The sequence below is a fragment of the Danio rerio genome, chromosome 6 (assembly GCF_049306965.1).
Source record: "Danio rerio strain Tuebingen ecotype United States chromosome 6, GRCz12tu, whole genome shotgun sequence".
Taxonomy (NCBI): Eukaryota; Metazoa; Chordata; class Actinopteri; order Cypriniformes; family Danionidae; genus Danio; species Danio rerio.
The window spans coordinates 55,544,659-55,563,704 of record NC_133181.1 but is presented as its reverse complement, the minus strand read 5'-3'; the positions used below and the strand labels follow the sequence as shown (position 1 = coordinate 55,563,704).

Genomic DNA, 19,046 nt, shown 5'->3' with positions numbered 1-19,046 from the left:
TGTCTCTAACCTTACCCGTATCCAACCTTAATATCATCATCAGTGTTGTGCGAACAATATGAACACAATACACTGTAAAAAGCGATTAGTTACTTTAAAAAAAGAAGTAAACACATTGCCTTAAAAGCAACAAGTGGATTTCACTTAAAAAGGTCATTAAACCCATTGACTTAACTTTTCTAATGGTGCAGTTTGTTTACTTCATAATTTTAAGACAATAATCTAACTCTCTTTTCTTAAGTAAAGTCAACTAATCGCTTTTTACAGTATATGTACATCATACTTATTTTCTGAGGAAGTACATAGTTGTTAGGATTACTTAATATAAAAAGAAACCAGTGTATGTTTTACTCTCAAGTGTAAATGGGTTTCCATAAGAGCTACCAAAAGCAACTTGTCCATAATATGTCTGTGTGTGTAGTTCAATGTGTCGCCCTCACTAACTTGTGCAGGTCTTGAGGTCGCCATTGAGCGAGTATCCTTCATTACAGCGGCAGTTAAAGCCTTTGAGCACACTAACACACTGGTGCTCGCAGCTATCATTCCCGAATGAACAGTAGTCGATCACTGGAACGGGCAGAGAGAAGCAGAGAAGTTTAGTGGCCAAAGTTGTTGGAAAAAAGCTAAATGTTTTGTAGGTGGAAGAAGCACAGAAAGGAAACGTGCTATTATGTTTATTTCTCATCTGAGATGTGACTGTTTTATGAATTTGGAGTGGATAATGGATTCAAAAACAGTGACAAAAGTTTTTGGTTTATCAATCTGGGGTTATGGATACAGTCTGTGGGTCGATTTAGGAGTATGTGTGTGTGGCTTTCACTAACTTGTACAGGTCTTCTTGTCATCGTTGAGCGAGTATCCCTCGTTACAAATGCAGTGAAAGCCTTTGAGCACACTCACACACTCGTGCTCGCAGCTATCATTCCCAAACGAGCAGTAGTCGATCACTACAGTAGATTAGATGAGTAAAATGAAATTAAGGACATGACCAAACAGATTACTCTTTTACACAAATATCCTATTTTTTCCCTCAGTTATTTATAGCATGAACATAACTGAACTTATCAAAAACATAAGCACAACTCATGTTAAAGGGATAGTTCACCCAATAACTAACATTTTCAACCCAAGATGTACACTCTCAGAAATAACGGTACAAAATCTGTCACTAGCGTGGTACCTTTAGGTCCTTAAAGGTACATATTAATACCTAAAAAGTACAAATGTGTACCTAACAGTCTCTTAAAGATACAAAAGTGTACCCTAAAGGTACAAAAGTGTAGCTTTTATAAAGGTACCACCCCAGTGACAGAATTTATACCTTTATTTCTAAGAGTGTAGATGCCTTTCTTTCTTCATTAAACATTAAAGAAGAGCTTGATCTGTGGTCCGTGGTGTGTTTTATGGCAGTGTCTTTTAAGATTAAATTTAACACATACAAATGAGTCTAAAGCCCTGGTCAAATCACAAGATTTTGGCATTATTTCCTTAACGTAATGTGTCATAGGGATTTGAAAACAACAAATAGGCATCGTGACACAAGATCTAATTGTTTCTTTTCGTGTAACGTGGCATAGATCATGATAACTGATACCGTGTCTGCGACGCCTCACGACACCATAGCAGAAAGTCTAGGATGTTTACATTTTTTCCTTGTTCTTCACACCGGGTTCCATCGCGTGGGTAACACTGAGCAATAGGTGTACATAATTTCTCGGTTATAACCGTGAGTGCTGGCTGCCTTAATGCACCGTCAGGTAATCAAAAAATAGGGTGCATATTTACTTATGGGTGGGTCACGGGTGGATAAGATCAATCATTGATTATCCAAACTTTAACTACCTTTTCTAAAATATTAAAGTGTTTTAAGCAATTTTATCTGACAGACTGGCACAAATATACAGACATGTTCATTTTCACGAGTTTCTGAGTTCTCTCATCCTTCCAACCAGGGGCATAGCAACCAGGGGGGATAGGTTTAAAAACAGTTTTAAAGTTTAGAAACAGATGATTAATAATTTTATGAACATAAACTTTAATCATAAATCTCATTCAACTGCCCCCCTCTCTTTTTCGAAGTAATCTGGGAACATGATGTTCAGTGCTGCGAACAATAGGCTAGATTATTATTTTATTTAACAAAGCAACACAATTTCATGGCAATTTGTGTTTTGGCGCATATAGCTGACTTGTTTTGAAGTGCTTCACCTCAAATGTTATTCGTTATACATGTTATAGACAACTGACCAATAAAAGATACATTAAAATTAAGTAAAAAATTATGGCAAACAAAATTTGTTTTGAAAAGATATTTTTTCCAAGAAAAATATATGAATTATAATTTTGATTGTGCCCCTCCACTACTCAACTATATGAGTGGATGATTTGTTTCGCTCTGTTGAAAATAAAGGTTTAATGAATGCGTGATTGTATCACAAATCTTTGTCATATATTTGCTAATTTTTGAATATGTCACTATTTTAAAGATTAAGTCTTGGGCATCAGATTTTTCATCAGTGCTTATGTGCTTTAATTTTCTCTGTCTCACTTGCAGCAAGTTCAGGCGAGGGTGTGTTTAATTAGAAACCCTGGCAGGAAAATATATATTTAGATTTCAAAGGAAATATCTTCATTTTAAAAAGGAGTCATAAGAAACTATCCATGTCATAAGGAACGCCCTTAAATAATGTAGTTTAATTGTCTGCCAGCATAATTGTTTATTGAGATTGAAATAAGATTAAAAAAATTGAAATAGAGATAAGAAATATTGCTATAGCAACTGCTTTGGAAAATAACGCTCATCATAGACATCACGTGATGACTGATAGTGAAGGAACGTGTAGTCTGGCACATTTGCTACCCATGACAAGATTTTATCAAGAAAAAATAGCATAATCTGACATCATGACTTTCGTAACCGACAATAAAAATGGTGTAATGTGACCAGGGCTTAAATCAATCCTGATGACACACTGAGGTATTTAAAAGTACATCCAGAAGGTTATCACAGAATAAAGCCCACATGAAGCTACCAACAAGCCTGTCAGAAGCTACCAATAAGCCCGCAATAATAACCGACAGGATGTACTTTATCCCTTACATAATGCATTAGTAAATGTTGTACTATGATTGATAAATAATGCTAAATTATTGCACATTCTTAGTTCTTAGTAGTAATATTAACTAAACCATATTTTTCAAATATCTCCTACATTTAATGGCCCAAATATTGATGCTAAACTGAATTTTAAAAAGCGTTTAAATTAAATGAATTGAATGCAAGCTTTCACTAACTTGTACAGGTCTTCTTGTCATCGTTGAGCGAGTATCCCTCGTTACAAATGCAGTGAAAGCCTTTGAGCACACTTACACACTCATGCTCGCAGCTATCATTCCCAAACGAGCAGTAGTCGATCACTAGATATGGATTAGATGCATTAGAATGGCATATTGTGCAGAATATAGTAAATATGTCATTCATATTTTTCAGCGTTTAAAAATTTCTTTGCTTCTTCCAAATTGCTTCCTTTGTTTTCTTAATTGTCCTCCATTAATATCATTGATACAAATTTCTCGCAGGCCATTGCATGCTCTTATTACGGCCTTAGTGGAGAAATCTCATCCATCAAGACCACCAATCTGTCATTTCACACAGATATTTATGACTTTGTGGTGACGTTGATTTGCATTCAATTCTTAAATGCAATCTTTGCTAATTGAAAAATAACCAGGTTTGCAATTGATAGCCTGCATATCAATGGTAAACAATTGAGAAACTGGCAGAAAAGTTGATATTTATAGGCACAATATGTAGTTTTGCCACTAGAGGGCACAAAATCACTACAAACAAAAGTGTAGTTTGATGATGGCATGACGGAGAGTGGAATTATGGAAGGTCTTTACATCTTACGGTATGAGTTAAAGTATTGAACACCTAGTATCATGGTAATGTAAAGCAGAGTAAAACTGAAAGCTGTTAAAGTGAAATGAGAACGTTGAAGCAAGTTTTTATGAGAGACAAACACGAAGTGATATGAAAGCAGCAGAGCTTTTATTATGCCACAATCCTCTGCTTCCGGTTCTTTCTCTCATGATCACATGGACAGGAAGAAGTTCTGGTTGTTCAAATTAAATACATTTTAGGCTTTTGTTATAATGCTGCTCTGTGAAGTCTAAAAAACGCACAACATATCTTTGTGTCTTTTTTTCTGTTTTATTACTATTTTTTAATTATTATTATTATTTCTAATGTTTGCATATTCATATCTTAATATACATATATTAAAAATATATTAAAATATACATTTATAACATTTATACCTATATTCAAAATGTAATGATATTAATGTATTATTTATAGTGCTGTCAAAGTTAGCCCGTTAACATATGCGATTAATTTGAAATATTTAACACGTTTAAAAAAATTAACACAATTAATGCAGTTGCAGTTTTTTTATTTCCTGTTGTGGCCGATGTTTGTTCAATGTGCAAAGAAATATGGATAAGACCAAGGAAGCACTTTAATGCTGCGTTCACACCAGACGCGGCACGCGCGTCAAGCGCGAGTGATTTACATGTTAAGTCAATGCAAATGCGCGAATAGACATCCTGCGGCGCGATATGCGGGAATGGCGCGGCGCGAATGATGCAAATTGCGCGAATGGTGCGGGGCGAATTGAGCGTTTTGCGCGTTTGACGCGCTTAATGAATGAATCTCTCGATTTTGAAAATCTGAACTTCAGCGTACATTCACGCCGCATTAACCAATCAGAAGCTTGCTCTTGTGGGGGCGTGATTGTGACGTAGAACCTGTTGTCGGTGTTCCGAACAACAGTTCATCAAACTCGGCTTGGCTCAGTCAGAAGCACCGCTGAAAGCCTCCGTCATCCAGGTTAAGTTTCTGGAGGAGTTTATGAGCTCACAGAGCTGGATGCACCTCTGAAAGAATGTAGTGGACTCAGACACGACCCTAAACGTATCGACGCTGTTTTTCAGTCTTCATAAAGCACATAAACACTGTTATTTTTTTCATAAAATCCATGTTAGCCATTTAGCTATGAAGCTAGAGTCTTCGGGCAGTCAGAAGCCCTGCCCATCACGCGAATCCGTGTCTGTTTTGATGTGAATTTGACACGCGAATAAAGCGGGGTTTGACGCGCGTATGAAGCGAGTAAACTCAAATGTTCACGCGGCTATTTACGCACGAATAGCACAATTTATCCGCGCGTTCCGCGTCTGGTGTGAACACAGCATTAGAAGAAAAGTTTCAGTAAAAAACAATTAATGTTGCATTGCCAGGCTATCCAGCGTTTCCTCCAGAGTTTCATGCAATTCCGGGTGTTTCATTTTTCTGCTGGAGGAGTGTTATTTTAATGAAATTTGATACCGCATGGCGAACGGAAATAAAAATCTCTGCATTTTGTGACTCTGATGGTCCTTTAAGGTAATCAAAAATACTTGCTTACATGGTAGACTCTTAATCAGTATTATCTTAATCATAAAAGCGGAGTATTAGTGTTCATGTAAATGTACTCAGTGAAAGTGCCAGATGATGTCGCAAGCAGTCAAAGACAGCCCATTCCTCTGCCCTTAAGTTGATTCCATGTGCCATCAAATGCTTCGTTAAGTTTGACATGTTTTCCCCCTACACACAACTTTTGTAAAGCATCTGCTTCACGTTGCTGTGTCAGAATCCTTGCTTGTGAAATACAGCCATAGTTTAGAATGCTTAGATTAAGCAAATTTGATGAACGTGATCGTATGTGTTGATGAACCTGAAGGGAGTGTCTGTGTATGTGCAACAAATTCCTAGCAACAAGAGCAAACACCTGATATCGCCAACAGTGTCCGTATCCCTCAAAGCTGTTTAGAATTAAATGTTTAGAGATGGTGTGACCAAAGTCCCTGTAAGAAGTCTATATCTTTGTCTTTGATGTACCCCCTAGTGCTTCTTGCGTCCTTGTTGCAGCACCAGTGGCACCAAAAGTAGGCACCGTAATTCTTCAGTGATTCTGCTTGTGAGAGACTGTTCTCACTCTCAGATCACATCATTCAAAAGAAAAGGTCCAGATTGTGCGCTGATAATGTCAATAGACTGGACTGTTTTTAATTAACAACTCTCATTAATACAACTTTATAATGAGTACAATTGTTTGTATTCAATACTTTATTATTACAATTTTCCAATTTTAATATTTGCAATGCCTGTATTTTGGATTTTTTTTCCCACTTAGAATCCAACATGGAAATCATTTTTGTTTGTTACTGGCATTGATTATTAAAAATTCAAATAGCATTTACATGCCTGGGTTTTTAGTTCAGTAATAAATATGGCTTTTCGTAATTAATTGTGATTAATTGAAAAAAACGTGTGATTAATCAGTTAATTTTTTAATCGATTGACAGCACTAAATATTTATCATCATACTTATCATCATTAGCATGAGCACACACTCTGTTCACAAGTTAAACTAGCATTCGTCAATAGATTTGGTATAATTTACTATAAGTACATAAGTCGGCAAAATATATAACACTCTTCTAGTTATTATTGTATATTTGAATGAACAAAACGTACATATTGTGCCACTAAGGAATGCAAATAGTTCTTCACTAACTTGTACAGGTCTTCTTGTCATCGTTGAGTGTGTATCCATCATTACAGCGGCAGTGAAAGCCTTTCAGAACGCTCACACACTCATGCTCGCAGCTATCATTCCCAAACGAGCAGTAGTCGATCACTAGATATGGATTAGATGCATTATAATTCAATGACATTCTGCAAAGAATATGGGCCATTTTTTCATTTAACCTTAGATATAACACTTGCTTTGCTGTTCTCTATTTTTTAAGCCTTTAGATTAAATTTAGGCGGTTTAATTCAGCAAACAAACATCTGAAATCCCTTAAAGCACTTTTAAATGCTTTGAGAAAGAACAGACAGCATTTAGAGGAAGGACATTAGACCCCATATGTTCCACATTTGTTAATGTTCAAACGAATATCTTACCCTGCTGAAACCAGTCTAGGATGGTTGGCTGGTTTGAGCTGGTCGACCAGCCTGGTTTTAGAGGGGTTTTGGCCACTTTGAGGCTGGTTTCCAGCCATTTCGAGCCTGGTTTTAGCTCGACATGCTGGGACAGAGGTGGCCAACCCTGTTTCTGGAGAGCCACCTTCCTGCAGATTTCAGTTGCCACCCATATCAAACACACCTGCCTGTAATTATCATGTGGTGTTCAGGTCCTAATTAATTGGTTCAGGTGTGTTTGATATGGGTAGCAACTGAATTCTGCAGGAAGGTGGCTCTCCAGAAACAGGGTTGGCCACCCCTGGGCTGAAAGATGACCAGCTAAAGCCAGCTTGACCAGCCTAGCCAGGCTGGGAGCCAAGCCAAAACCAGCTATGTCCAGCTTAAACCAGGATGGTCAAGCTGGTTTTAGATGGTTATAGCTGGTTACTTTCCAGCCTGACCAGCTAAGACCAGGCTGGAAATGGTTGGAAACCAGCCTGGAAGTGGCCAAAACCCCTCTAAAACCAGGCTGGTCGAACAGCTAAAACCAGCCAACCAGCCTAGGCTGGTTTAAGCTGGATTTTTCAGCAGGGCAATTTAGCAATAGGTGGCATCGATGGTAAACAATATGGAAATCATGCATGTACAAATAAGCGATTGCTTTCACTAACTTGTACAGGTCTTGAGGTCGTCATTGAGCGAGTATCCTTCATTACAGCGACAGTGAAAGCCGTTAAGCACACTCACACACTCGTGCTCGCAGCTATCATTTCCAAATGAACAGTAGTCGATCACTGGAACAGGCAGATAGAAGTTAGAAAAGCTTTGGCCAAGGAAGAGAAGCAAGTAAACCACATCAAAGAAACATTCAAGCTGTGTAATGTCAGTACACACTTCTTTTCTTGTTTCATTAGCAATGTACATGTGTTTAGCTAACCTTAAATAAGTAACACTTCCCTGCTGAAAAATCCAGTTTAAACCAGCCTAGGCTGGTTGGCTGGTTTTAGTTGGTCGATCAGCCTGGTTTTAGAGGGGTTTTGGCCATTTTCAGGCTGGTTTCCAGCCATTTAAAGCATGGTCTTAGCTGGTCAGGCTAGAAAATGACCAGCCAAATCCAGCTAAAACCAGCTTGACCAGCTTGGTTTAACCTTGATATAGCTAGTTTTGGCTGGACTACCAGCGTGGCTAAGCTGGTCAAGCTGGTTTTAGCTGGTCATCTCCCAGCCTGACCAGCTAAGACCAGGCTGCAAATGGCTGGAAACCCTTCTAAAACCAGGCTGGTCGACCGGCTAAAACCAGCCAACCAGCCTAGGCTGGTTTAAACTGGATTTTTCAGCAGGGTTGCATTTGACCCTTTAACAGAAATTGTAACCACCTGACTGACCTTTATCCATAGGTTATCTTAATATTTAACAGAGTTGTGTTAGTGTGTTATTCAATCTAAGATGTGGGCCATAATTTATTTTTTCAAGTAGTGCATGTTAAAGGGTTTAAAGTGGCATTTAATAGTAGTATTTTTTGTACCAACAAGCATCAGTACAAGCACAGGAAAAATGCTAATTCAAATGTTTTTGCTTACAAAACATTTTGTGCCAAATATCTACTGTCAGCATATCAGTAGCTCAGCTTCTTTAGCTTTAATAAGCTACTTATGTCAACAAATAGCATTGTGGCACATACAATTCTACAATAAATGAGAATTTTATGCTACTATAGCTTTGTTTTTTGCCATAATAAGTATACTTTTTACTAATAGCATGTGACATATATCAGGGGTTCCCAAACTTTTCAGCCTGCGACCCCAAAAATAATCATATTAGTGGCTTGCGACCTCAATTTTTCAAGGTGGTTGTACTGTAAATATGTAAACGTTGCAGACACAACTATAGGCAAATATAAACATGAGCTTATTGACAACACAAAAATGCAACAGTCTAATAGCCCTATAATGTAATGTAAGTCATTTATGGATTAAATTACATTTTGCTTTTAAAATTAAAGGATGATGGCTGATTGTTATTTTTTATGTTGTTGTTTCTTTAATGCAACTAATAACTATATTCTGTCGGTTATGAATAAAATATGGTAATTCTAATAGTTTAATAAAAATTTATTTGAGTTTTGGATATCACCAAGCGACCCCTTGTCATTGTCCCGCGACCCCCCGGGGGGTCCCGACCCCCACTTTGAGAACCACTGACATATAGAACAAAATACCTTTTTAAATGTAGCTTGCTAAGTTATTAGCTTCCTCATACTGCTAATAAGCCAAAATGCTAGACTGGGGTGCGTTTAGACCACAGGTGTCAAACTCAGTTCCAAAAGGGCCGCAGCTCTGCACAGTTTAGTTCCAACCCTAATTAAACACACCTGATCAAACTAATTCAGTCCTTCATGCTTGTTTGAAACCTACAGGTAAGTGTGTTGGAGCAGGGTTGGAACTAAACTGTGCACCCCTGGTTTAGACTAACAATTAGACTAATGATATACATGACTTATATATGAGATTAGAGTGTAAGCTAAGTGGTTTTGATGAAATAGAATAGAATATGGCATATTCTCAATAATATTTGTAAAGTAAACCTTGCCCCCTTTATGTGCCATTTACATATATTTCTATTAATATGGAAAACTAATAAAATTATGGGGGTTTTCTCTAAAGAAGTTGTTACACCACCTTGTTTAGAGCATCATTATGGACGTTATACGTGGTTCAAATGATGGATCTGCGACAAAGCAGCTACAGTTTTGGGATCACTACATCATTCTTTTTCCAAAAGATGCATGGTACTATGATAGTTCAGCCACGGGTTATGTTGTTGTTTGGGAAACGCACCCCTGTTTGGCTCGGTTTTTTCTGTTTACTAAAAAGACTGTGTGGAACGTGAGGCTGAAAAACGAAAACACTCTGTTCTTGTTCAGTGTCTTAATAGATAAACCAGCTGGTCGCAGCAGGAAATGGACAGATAAGTAGCACTAGTGTGCTTTATAGCAGAATAACACGGCCATGCGGAAGCTGTAATGATTTACTCCTTGCGTTGGAGACTGTTCCATGTGTTTGAAAAATGTTAGGAGAACGTCTGTGTCTCGAACGTAATTACAGGCTTGCAGTGTTGCAGGTATTTGTGAGTCCTCCATATGCGAGTTGTGTGTGCATCCGAGGCCCTCACTAACTTGTGCATGTTGTTTCATCCTCGTTGAGTGTGTATCCGTCTCGGCATTGGCAGTAATAGCTCTGAAGCACACTCACACACTCGTGCTCGCAGCTATCATTCCCAAATGAACAGTAGTCGATCACTGGAACGGGCAGACAAAGGCATGACAATTTGATGATGAAACACATGCAAAGTTCATATTTGTGTTTGCATTTGAGTATATTAATAGAGAGGAAATGCAAACAAGAAATTGAAATTTCTTATATTTACATCACAAGCTCTGTATTAATATAGCATGTAATACTAATGTACTACATGCTGGAAAATACAAAGTACTGGGAAATAAAACGGGGGAATGTTTATGTTGCTTTGACTGACTTGTGCAGGTTTTCAGGTCATCATTGAGTGAGTATCCTTCATCACAGCGACAGTTAAAGCCGTTTAACACACTCACACACTTGTGCTCGCAGCTGTCATTCCCAAATGAGCAGTAGTCGATCACTGGAAACAGGCAGAGAAAAGCTTTCTGGGTGAATAATCATGTTAAAGACCCCATGAAATCAAAACTAGGACTGTTTGTATTATAGTCAATTTATTCTGAAGACTTAAAAGATACAAGTAGAAGTTTCCTTTTTTTTGTTGAAATATTGTATGTGTATGAAATAAAGGGTAACCTACAATATATGTAAACCTAAATTTATTAATTTACAGTGGTCCCTCGCTATAACGCGGTTCACCTTTCGTGGCCTCGCAGATTTTTTTGTGCAATTTGACATGCTTTTTGCCTGCTTATTGGCTGTAGACTATTGTCAAATAATCTCTTAACAGAAATTGTAACCACCTGACTGACCTTTATCCATAGGTTATCATAATATTTATCAGAGTTGTGTTAGTGTGTTATTCAATCTAAGATGTGGGCCATAATTTTTTTTCCAAGTAGTGCATGTTAAAGGGTTTAAAGTAGCATTTAATAGTAGTATATTTTTGTACCAACAAGCATCAGTACAAGCACAGGAAAAATGCTAATTCACATGTTTTTGCTTACAAAATATTTTGTGCCAAATATCTACTGTCAGCATATCAGTAGCTCAGCTTCTTTAGCTTTAATAAGCTACTTATGTCAACAAATAGCATTGTGGCACATACAATTCTACAATAATGAGAATTTTATGCTACTATAGCTTTGTTTTTTTGCCATAATAAGTATACTTTTTACTAATAGCATGTGACATATATCAGGGGTTCCCAAACTTTTCAGCCTGCGACCCCAAAAATAATCATATTAGTGGCTCGCGACCTCCATTTTTCAAGGTGGTTGTACTGTAAATATGTAAATGCTTATTGGCTGTAGACTATTGTCAATCAATCTCCTCTGTGTCTCCTGTACAGTACAGAATGCGTTCAGCTTGCCAAATTAACATAAATCTTTGATCGTTAGCAGTGTGAGTTACAACAAGGATGCAAAAAGGGTTGTAACTGTCAGCAGCAAGACCATTGAATGATCTAACTAAGGATCTGAGAATCCTTGTAGAAAACTTATGTGTGTGTTGTTTCAAAAAAGCAACAATTCATTTGTGTTGTGTTTTATTTTCATTTGTTTATATTCATTTTTCTTCTTTTAATTATTTTATTTCATCAAATGATCATTAGTCATTTATATGATTTTCAGTATATCATTATTATTATTATTAATATTAATATTATTAATAATTAAATTAATTTCTTATACTTTATTTTTAATATTTTCCTATAATTATCGCATCATTATTATCTCCATTTTTCCATATTGTTATAATCTTATGACTGAGGATTTTATGAGTAAGAGATAAGAGAATGTCTCCATTTCAAGGTCTGTATTGTCTCTGGACAATGTTGTGAAGCAGTCATTTTCAATTGCTGTTGATTGTGGTATAATAACACTTGTTGGATTTATCCTGGTCAGACAAAGTCTGAGCATTAAATCATACGCTACTAAGATTTTTCAATAAACTCTGCTCTTTTTTTATCATCATTACTTCGACTCCTGCTTCTGCTTTTCTGTGGTTTTCTCAGTCAACTCCTATATTGAGAGTGGACTGTTAATTCAGTTGAATACTGGTAAACAGGTTTGGGTATTGGAAACTCTGCTCACTTGTTGTCCATATATCTAGAGAAACTGACATTTTCTGACAAGATCTTGCATATGGGGCTGGATCGTATATCTGGCATGGATATGGTGGTCTAACACCATCATAAAGGTAATCACACCAGATGTGCCGCGCCATGTATTTTAGAATTGTAAACATAGGTTTATATCAGGGAAAGCACATCGGCACCACAAGTCCCAGCTATGACCCAGCCGCGCCACAGAGCGCCATCTGAATCATTTAATTTAAAAATAACAAGCGAATGTGAGCGTCCAGGAAAAAGAACATTACGCTGGATGCCCACATTATCAGCACAAAAAGCTTCTTGAACATTTTGCAGACAGCGATGAATGTTTGCGCCTGGCAACAGGTTTTGATCTTTGATTTCATTCTATAATACTGGAGTTATTTTTCTACTAAGGTTTAAACTTTGAAAGTATTTAAGAATGAGAGAAAAGTGTGAAAATGTTAATGCCTGTCTGAGAAAAGTGTATAAAGTGTGCAGTGAGGGGTTTTACAGCCTTAAAGTATCTATAATAATTGTTCAAATTAAAGCTGACTACTTTGCAGATTTCAATATTAAGGGTTACTTTTAAGAACATAACTTCTGTGATTAACGAGGGACCACTGTACTTATTCAATTAATATATTTTTAAAATTTGCATTTATACTTCATGACAAAATTATTGTCTCCTGTGAAATTTCTATAATAAATAAAAAATAGAAAATAATTAAAACTATTTTCAATACATTTTATAGTTTACATATTTTAAAAAAATGTTGTATTAAATAATTTCTAATAACTAATTTCTGTTGTCTTTGTCATTATGACAATACATAATATTTTATGTATAAGTTATTTTGCAAGATGCTAGAATTCAGCTTAAAGTGCAGTTTAAAGGCTTAACTAGCTTAACTACACAACTTACAGTAGCTTAATTAGGCAAATCATGGGACAACAGTGGTTTGTTCTGTAGCCAATCAAAAGCAATGATTTCATAAGCGTGCTATTAATATTCACCTCAGCCATCTTTGAAAACTTTCTCCAGACGAAAAATATTATTTGGTCTGTTAAACATCACTTTGGAAAGTTTAAAAAAAAATATATATGAAATATTTCACAGGAGGGCGCTTTTGTTTTCAGCTGTATTCTTGTTAAAATATTGTTTTATATACAGTATTTTTTTATAATGAAAAAAAACAACCAATTACATGGGACCTTTAAGTGTGCATTCAAGCATATGTGCTACTGCTAAGGTACACTATAACATGCTGTACCTTAGCACAACAAATCTATATTTAGTACACGATGGCTACATTCAGAATGGAATACTATTGGACTCTTTACTGCATGCTGTATACAGTGTAATATACACTGCACTTTTTAATGCAGTCCGGATATTCCATGTATATGCATACTAATACAATAGTACCAATGGTAGGATAATAAACTATTCTGAACATAACCTGCATGCTCTTCAAAATCCACATCAAAATTAGTTCACAATTCACTAAGGATGTTCACCCTAAATTAAAATGTACTCATCATCTACTCACCCTCAAGTGTTTCCAATTATTTATGAGTTTGTTTGTTCTGTTGAACGCAAAAGAAGATGTTTTGAGGAATGTCGGAATGGCTTCCATTGTATTTATTTGGGCATGCTTTACTTTAATGTACAATTCATGCTGTTACCAAACTTTTAGATCTTTTATTCATTTTCCTTAAGCTTAGTCCCTTTATTCATCAGGGGTCGCCACAGCGGAATGAACCGCCAACTTGTCCAGCATATGATTTACACAGCAAATGCCCTTCCAGCTGCAACCCAGTACTGGAAAACATCCATACACACTCATTCACACTAATACACTACGGCCAATTTAATTTATTTAATTAACCTAAAGGGCATGTCTTTAGACTGTGGGGGAAACCAGAGCACCTGGAGGAAACCCACGCCAAGATGTGCGGAACCAGCGACCTTCTTGCTGTGAGGCGACAGTGCTAACCACTGAGCCAACACGCCGCCCCACTTTTAACTCTAAATTTCTTATTAGCTGCTTATTAATAGTTAGAGAGGCAGTAGCTGGGTTTAGATATAAAAGATATGTGAATTCTTATCTAAACTAAAGTGTAACCATTTGTCTCTCAATATGGATGTCAATGGCTACTGACTCCCAGCATTCTTCAAAATGTCTTCTTTTGTGTTCAACATGAGGAAACGAACACATAAAAATAATAATGAGGGAATTTCCAGGTTTTTCTTTTCAATTACAGTATGACTATTGTTCATGACTAACTTTTGCAGGTCTTCTTGTCGTCATTGAGTGTGTATCCCGTGTTACAGTCGCAGGTGAAAGACCCCGGCGAGGCGATGCAGATTTGCTCACAGTCATGTTTCCCTTCAGCACACAGATCAATGGCTGCAGGAAGCAAACACACACCTGTTGAGCGCCGCTGGAGAGGTAATTATACCATACTTTTACAGTGTGTAATTTGTACGCACGTGTGCAGGTTTTGCCGTCTTCATTGAGTGTGTAACCAGGCAGACACAGACACTGGTAGGAGCCGGGTGAGCTCTCACAGATGTGCTCACAGCCATGATCGGACTCCAGGCACAAGTCCATCCCTGCAAAAATCCAACACACACATGAACACCGCTGAAGCAGAAACACTATATTATAGTGTAGAGAAAAAAAGCAATAGCATTCATGTTCAACTGATAGTTCAAACTAAAATGTACTCAATGTCTGAAAAACATTAAAACTATTTATAGACACTAAAGGAGCTATCATACACCCCGCGCAATGTGGCGCAAGGCGCGACGCAATAGTAGTTTGCTAGTTTCAGCTTGGCGCAAGAGTCGTTTTGAGGCGTTGCGCTACGCTGTTTAAATAGCAAATGCATTTGCGCTCATATGTGCACCCATAGGCGTTCTGGTCTAAAAAGGAAGGCGTTCTGAGGCGCATTGCTGGCGCGTTGCTATTTTGAGAAACTATTATAGATTTTTCATTAGACCAAAAGCAAGTTGGTCTATTGTCCAGTGCAGAGTGCGTTAGTTGAGCGCCTCGCTTACACACTGCTTAATACACACATAATGTAGAGCAATACGCAAATATCTTTACAAATGCAAAAGAATTAAAATATTAAGGATATATATAGGATATAATAAGGATATAGGATATATCCTATATATATATATATATATATATATATATATATATATATATATATATATATATATATATATATGTAGGATATAATAATATTATTTATTTTATCCATATTTATATTTGTTTTATTAAAAAAAACAAGCTTAGATTTGCCCACCTGCAGGTTTTAGACCATATGGGGCACAGTAGGTTAGAATATAACTCAGGTTTTTGAGCACACTTTGTTATTATTGTTCATTTATTCGTTTGCTGAAAATTAGAACTGAATTTATAAATAGTTTTGAAACAAACATTTGCACTTAAAAAACAGAATTAATTATTTATAGGATAATTGATGTCTGTGCGTAAAGGTTTCCCTATCCATGAGAGCGGAAGTGAAAGTTAATAATTTATCTCTCATTCTCGCGCTGTAGATGCTTTTTTTAACTGTTTTCTTGCTTGTGAAATGCCCAGTTTTTTCCACTTCCACTTACTTTAAGTCATGTAAATAGCAAATATGCCATTGCGTGACGCAACTGGCTCTTAAAGGGAATGGGAGATGAGACTGGTTTATTCTCAAAACACACATATAACTCCTTAAGAAAATAAACTCAACCCTTTTAGACCATGTGCCACGGCGCAAAGCAGATTTTTCCATCCTTAAAATTGCAAAAATGGATTCTGACACACCCTGAAAGCGTTTGCGCCCTGCGCTCCGCGCTTTGTGCATGGACCGTCAAAATAGAGCCCTAAACTTTAGAAATGCAGGCAACTGTATTAGGGCTGGGTGATATGACAAAAATGCAACCTCGATTCATTCTTTTCCATATTGAACAATAACGATATATATTTCAATATCAGTTGTTAAAGAGCTCATATTATGGGTTTTTGAAAATTCCCTTCCATGTAGTGTGTAACACAGCTCTAAGTGAAGTGAAGTATCCAGCTAAGGCTTAAATCTGTAAGAATACAGTGTTTAAAACGGTTGATTCATCTATAAAAGAGTCGACTCATAGTGCTTCAAACGAGTCGCCTTGATACCAATTCATTAGGTGTTTCGCCATGACGTACGAACGAAACCAAGTTATTCACGTGCACGCGCAAACCCGGGAGATTTCAAACCTGAGGCCCCGCCCTCTGACGCAGAAACCCAGACACACACACACACACACCCACAAACACACGCACACAAACATGCTGGTCGATTGAAGTCACACTGCAGATGGACATTATCGATTCTCTACCCAGAGATGAAACCTCAGCATTATAACCAAGCAGTTGGAAACTTCTGGAAACTACATGCTACAAAGAATACTTCATCTGCGTTTGTTAAAGTAAGGATCAGTAAAGATTAACTTACTAATGGACGTCAGGATGAGTTTCTTCCTCCATTTCTCAAATGTAAGTACGTGCGATTAAAGTTGCCTCGTTGACTCTAGCTTGCAAATGTATTTGGTTGTGATTTGTTACTTGTAACCGAGTGTACTGTATCAGGTTAACTGGCTATATTCTCTTATCGCGTGCAAAGTCACGTTCAAAACGCGACGCGTGCTGTTTGTTTACGGAGCTCCGTGGTAGAGGTCTGCATTCCCGCGGCTGTCCCCGCGCCAGATTTCTGCGGCGCGGGAATAAATTTCCGAATCAATCGCGGGAGCGGTCGGTAACAGGTTTAATTTGGGACGGGAGCGGGCTGTCTAGCAATATCGTGGATATTGCTATGCAAATGAGACAGAGCTTTGCCTGCCTGTGTGTCTGCTTGGCGGTTGTGTGTATGTGTTAGTGCGCGTGTATGAGAGAGAGAGAGAGAGAGCTCTGTCTGGCTGTCTCTGGACTGTTTTGCTGGGTGATTTTCGGTTATGTTCTCCCCCGCTCTTTAGCGGGATCGGGCGCGGCGGGCAGAAAACGGGGCGGTTCGGGCACCGGGACAAGAAATTCTAAATATAAGCGGGAGCGGTCGGGTTCAGGCTAAAACCTGGCGGGTGCGGGCGGAAGCTGGAGCGTTGTTGTCCAGAGGTGTGTGTGTGTTTGTGTGTGTGTGTGGCAGCTAAAATCCACGCCTACACTATGGAGCGCGTATGAACTGTGATTACTTTTATATTGCTGATTAGCTATTGGGCATTTCATTCTCTGACTGAAGGCAGTCGACCAATCGTGACAGACTGTCATCGGTCCAATCAGCGCAGATTAGCTTCGCGCTAAGGAGGGGTTTGGGAACAAATGAATCACTGGACGATTCATACAGGAGTCGCTGGGATAATTAGGTAAAAATAAATGCAGATTATAAGACCATGAAAGTGTTTTTTGACTTTGCATGCATATTAGACTGTTGTTGGAGACCCTTACAACCAAGATATGACCCTATTTCATGTATAATATGGGCTCTTTAACTCTTCCAGATTTAAAAGGGTACCACAACAATGACTGAAGCTACAAATTAAAGGGTCCAATAAATAGCATAACTACGCAGTGGCCAAAAATTTGGTGCATCTCTAATATAAACACACTTCTATATACCCATTGTACATTGGTAAAATAGGACATTTCTGGTGGGTGACTGGCTCTTAGATTAATAAAGAGTAAAAAAGTCCAGAGCTTATCATTGTTATCGACATACATATAATTGCGATTTGATATAATATCATTTATTGGCCCAACCCCCAACTGTATATCTAATATTATTGCTAAAAAAAGAGCCTTGAGCTGAGGTTTGAGGTTGAAACCTTATAGAACAGAATCAAAAATGTAAAAAAAAGTTCAACAAACATCTAGAATCGTTCACTTGAGAATAAATCAAATAGGGAAACATTTTACCGCAGAGCTTGTCTTGGAACTGAAGCCCAAACTGATGAATAAGGTCAAAACTCTCCACCAAAAACACGTGATCCTCAAACGGAGGAGACGCCATTGCTCTGAGTGAGGTCATATCGGCTCTGGCCACACCCACAGCGTAGATCTCGATTCCAGACTCTCTGGCAGCAGCTGCCACTTCAGCCACTCGGTCCTGAGGCCGACCATCCGTCACGATCACAGCAACATGGGGAACATTGGGACGGGCACCTTCTTCAGCCGAAAAAGCCACGTTCATGGCGTATCGGATGGCCAGGCCGGTCATTGTGCCCTGCGCCAGAGGAATGATCTCGTTGATGGCTTTGACCATCTGCTCTGTCTTGCTGAATGCTTTCAGGGAAAACACGTTCTGGACTTGGCTGGAGTATTGGACCACACCGATTCGAGTTGCCGCTAAACCGATGTCCAGCTCATGGATGATGTCAATCATGAACTTGCGCATCGTCTCAAACTCGTGCGGACGAACGCTGCGGGAGCCATCAATGATAAACACAAGGTCAACCGGGCCAGATTTACACTTCGGTTCACCTGTGGGAAAACAGAAATAAAAACAACACAATGACAATTCTTGACCCTCTATCAGATAGCACTTTTTTAGGTCATAATTTAGGGTATTAATAAAGCATTAACTAACACTACTAGCTTAATAAACTACTAATTAATAGTTAGTAAGCTAGAAGTTGGGTTTGGGTTTTGGGTAGGATTATAGATGCAGAATAAGATCATATTTTAGAACAACTACTGAACAGTTTATATCCTAGA

At 37.9% G+C, this 19,046-nt stretch overlaps 1 protein-coding gene across 13 annotated transcripts in view; it reads right to left on the bottom strand.

Annotated features, from left to right (window-relative positions):
* The window catches only part of matn4 (matrilin 4), a 50,044-nt gene that overhangs the window by 14,171 nt on the left and 16,827 nt on the right, over positions 1-19,046 (bottom strand). For 2 of the 13 annotated variants that reach the window (XM_073952927.1, XM_073952928.1), the window contains exons 3-7: positions 18,249-18,812; positions 14,792-14,914; positions 14,586-14,708; positions 10,543-10,665; positions 10,184-10,306 (exon numbers count right to left, since the gene is read on the bottom strand). In XM_073952927.1, coding sequence (XP_073809028.1) covers positions 10,184-10,306; positions 10,543-10,665; positions 14,586-14,708; positions 14,792-14,914; positions 18,249-18,812 — 1,056 coding nt within the window. 13 annotated transcript variants of the gene reach the window in all.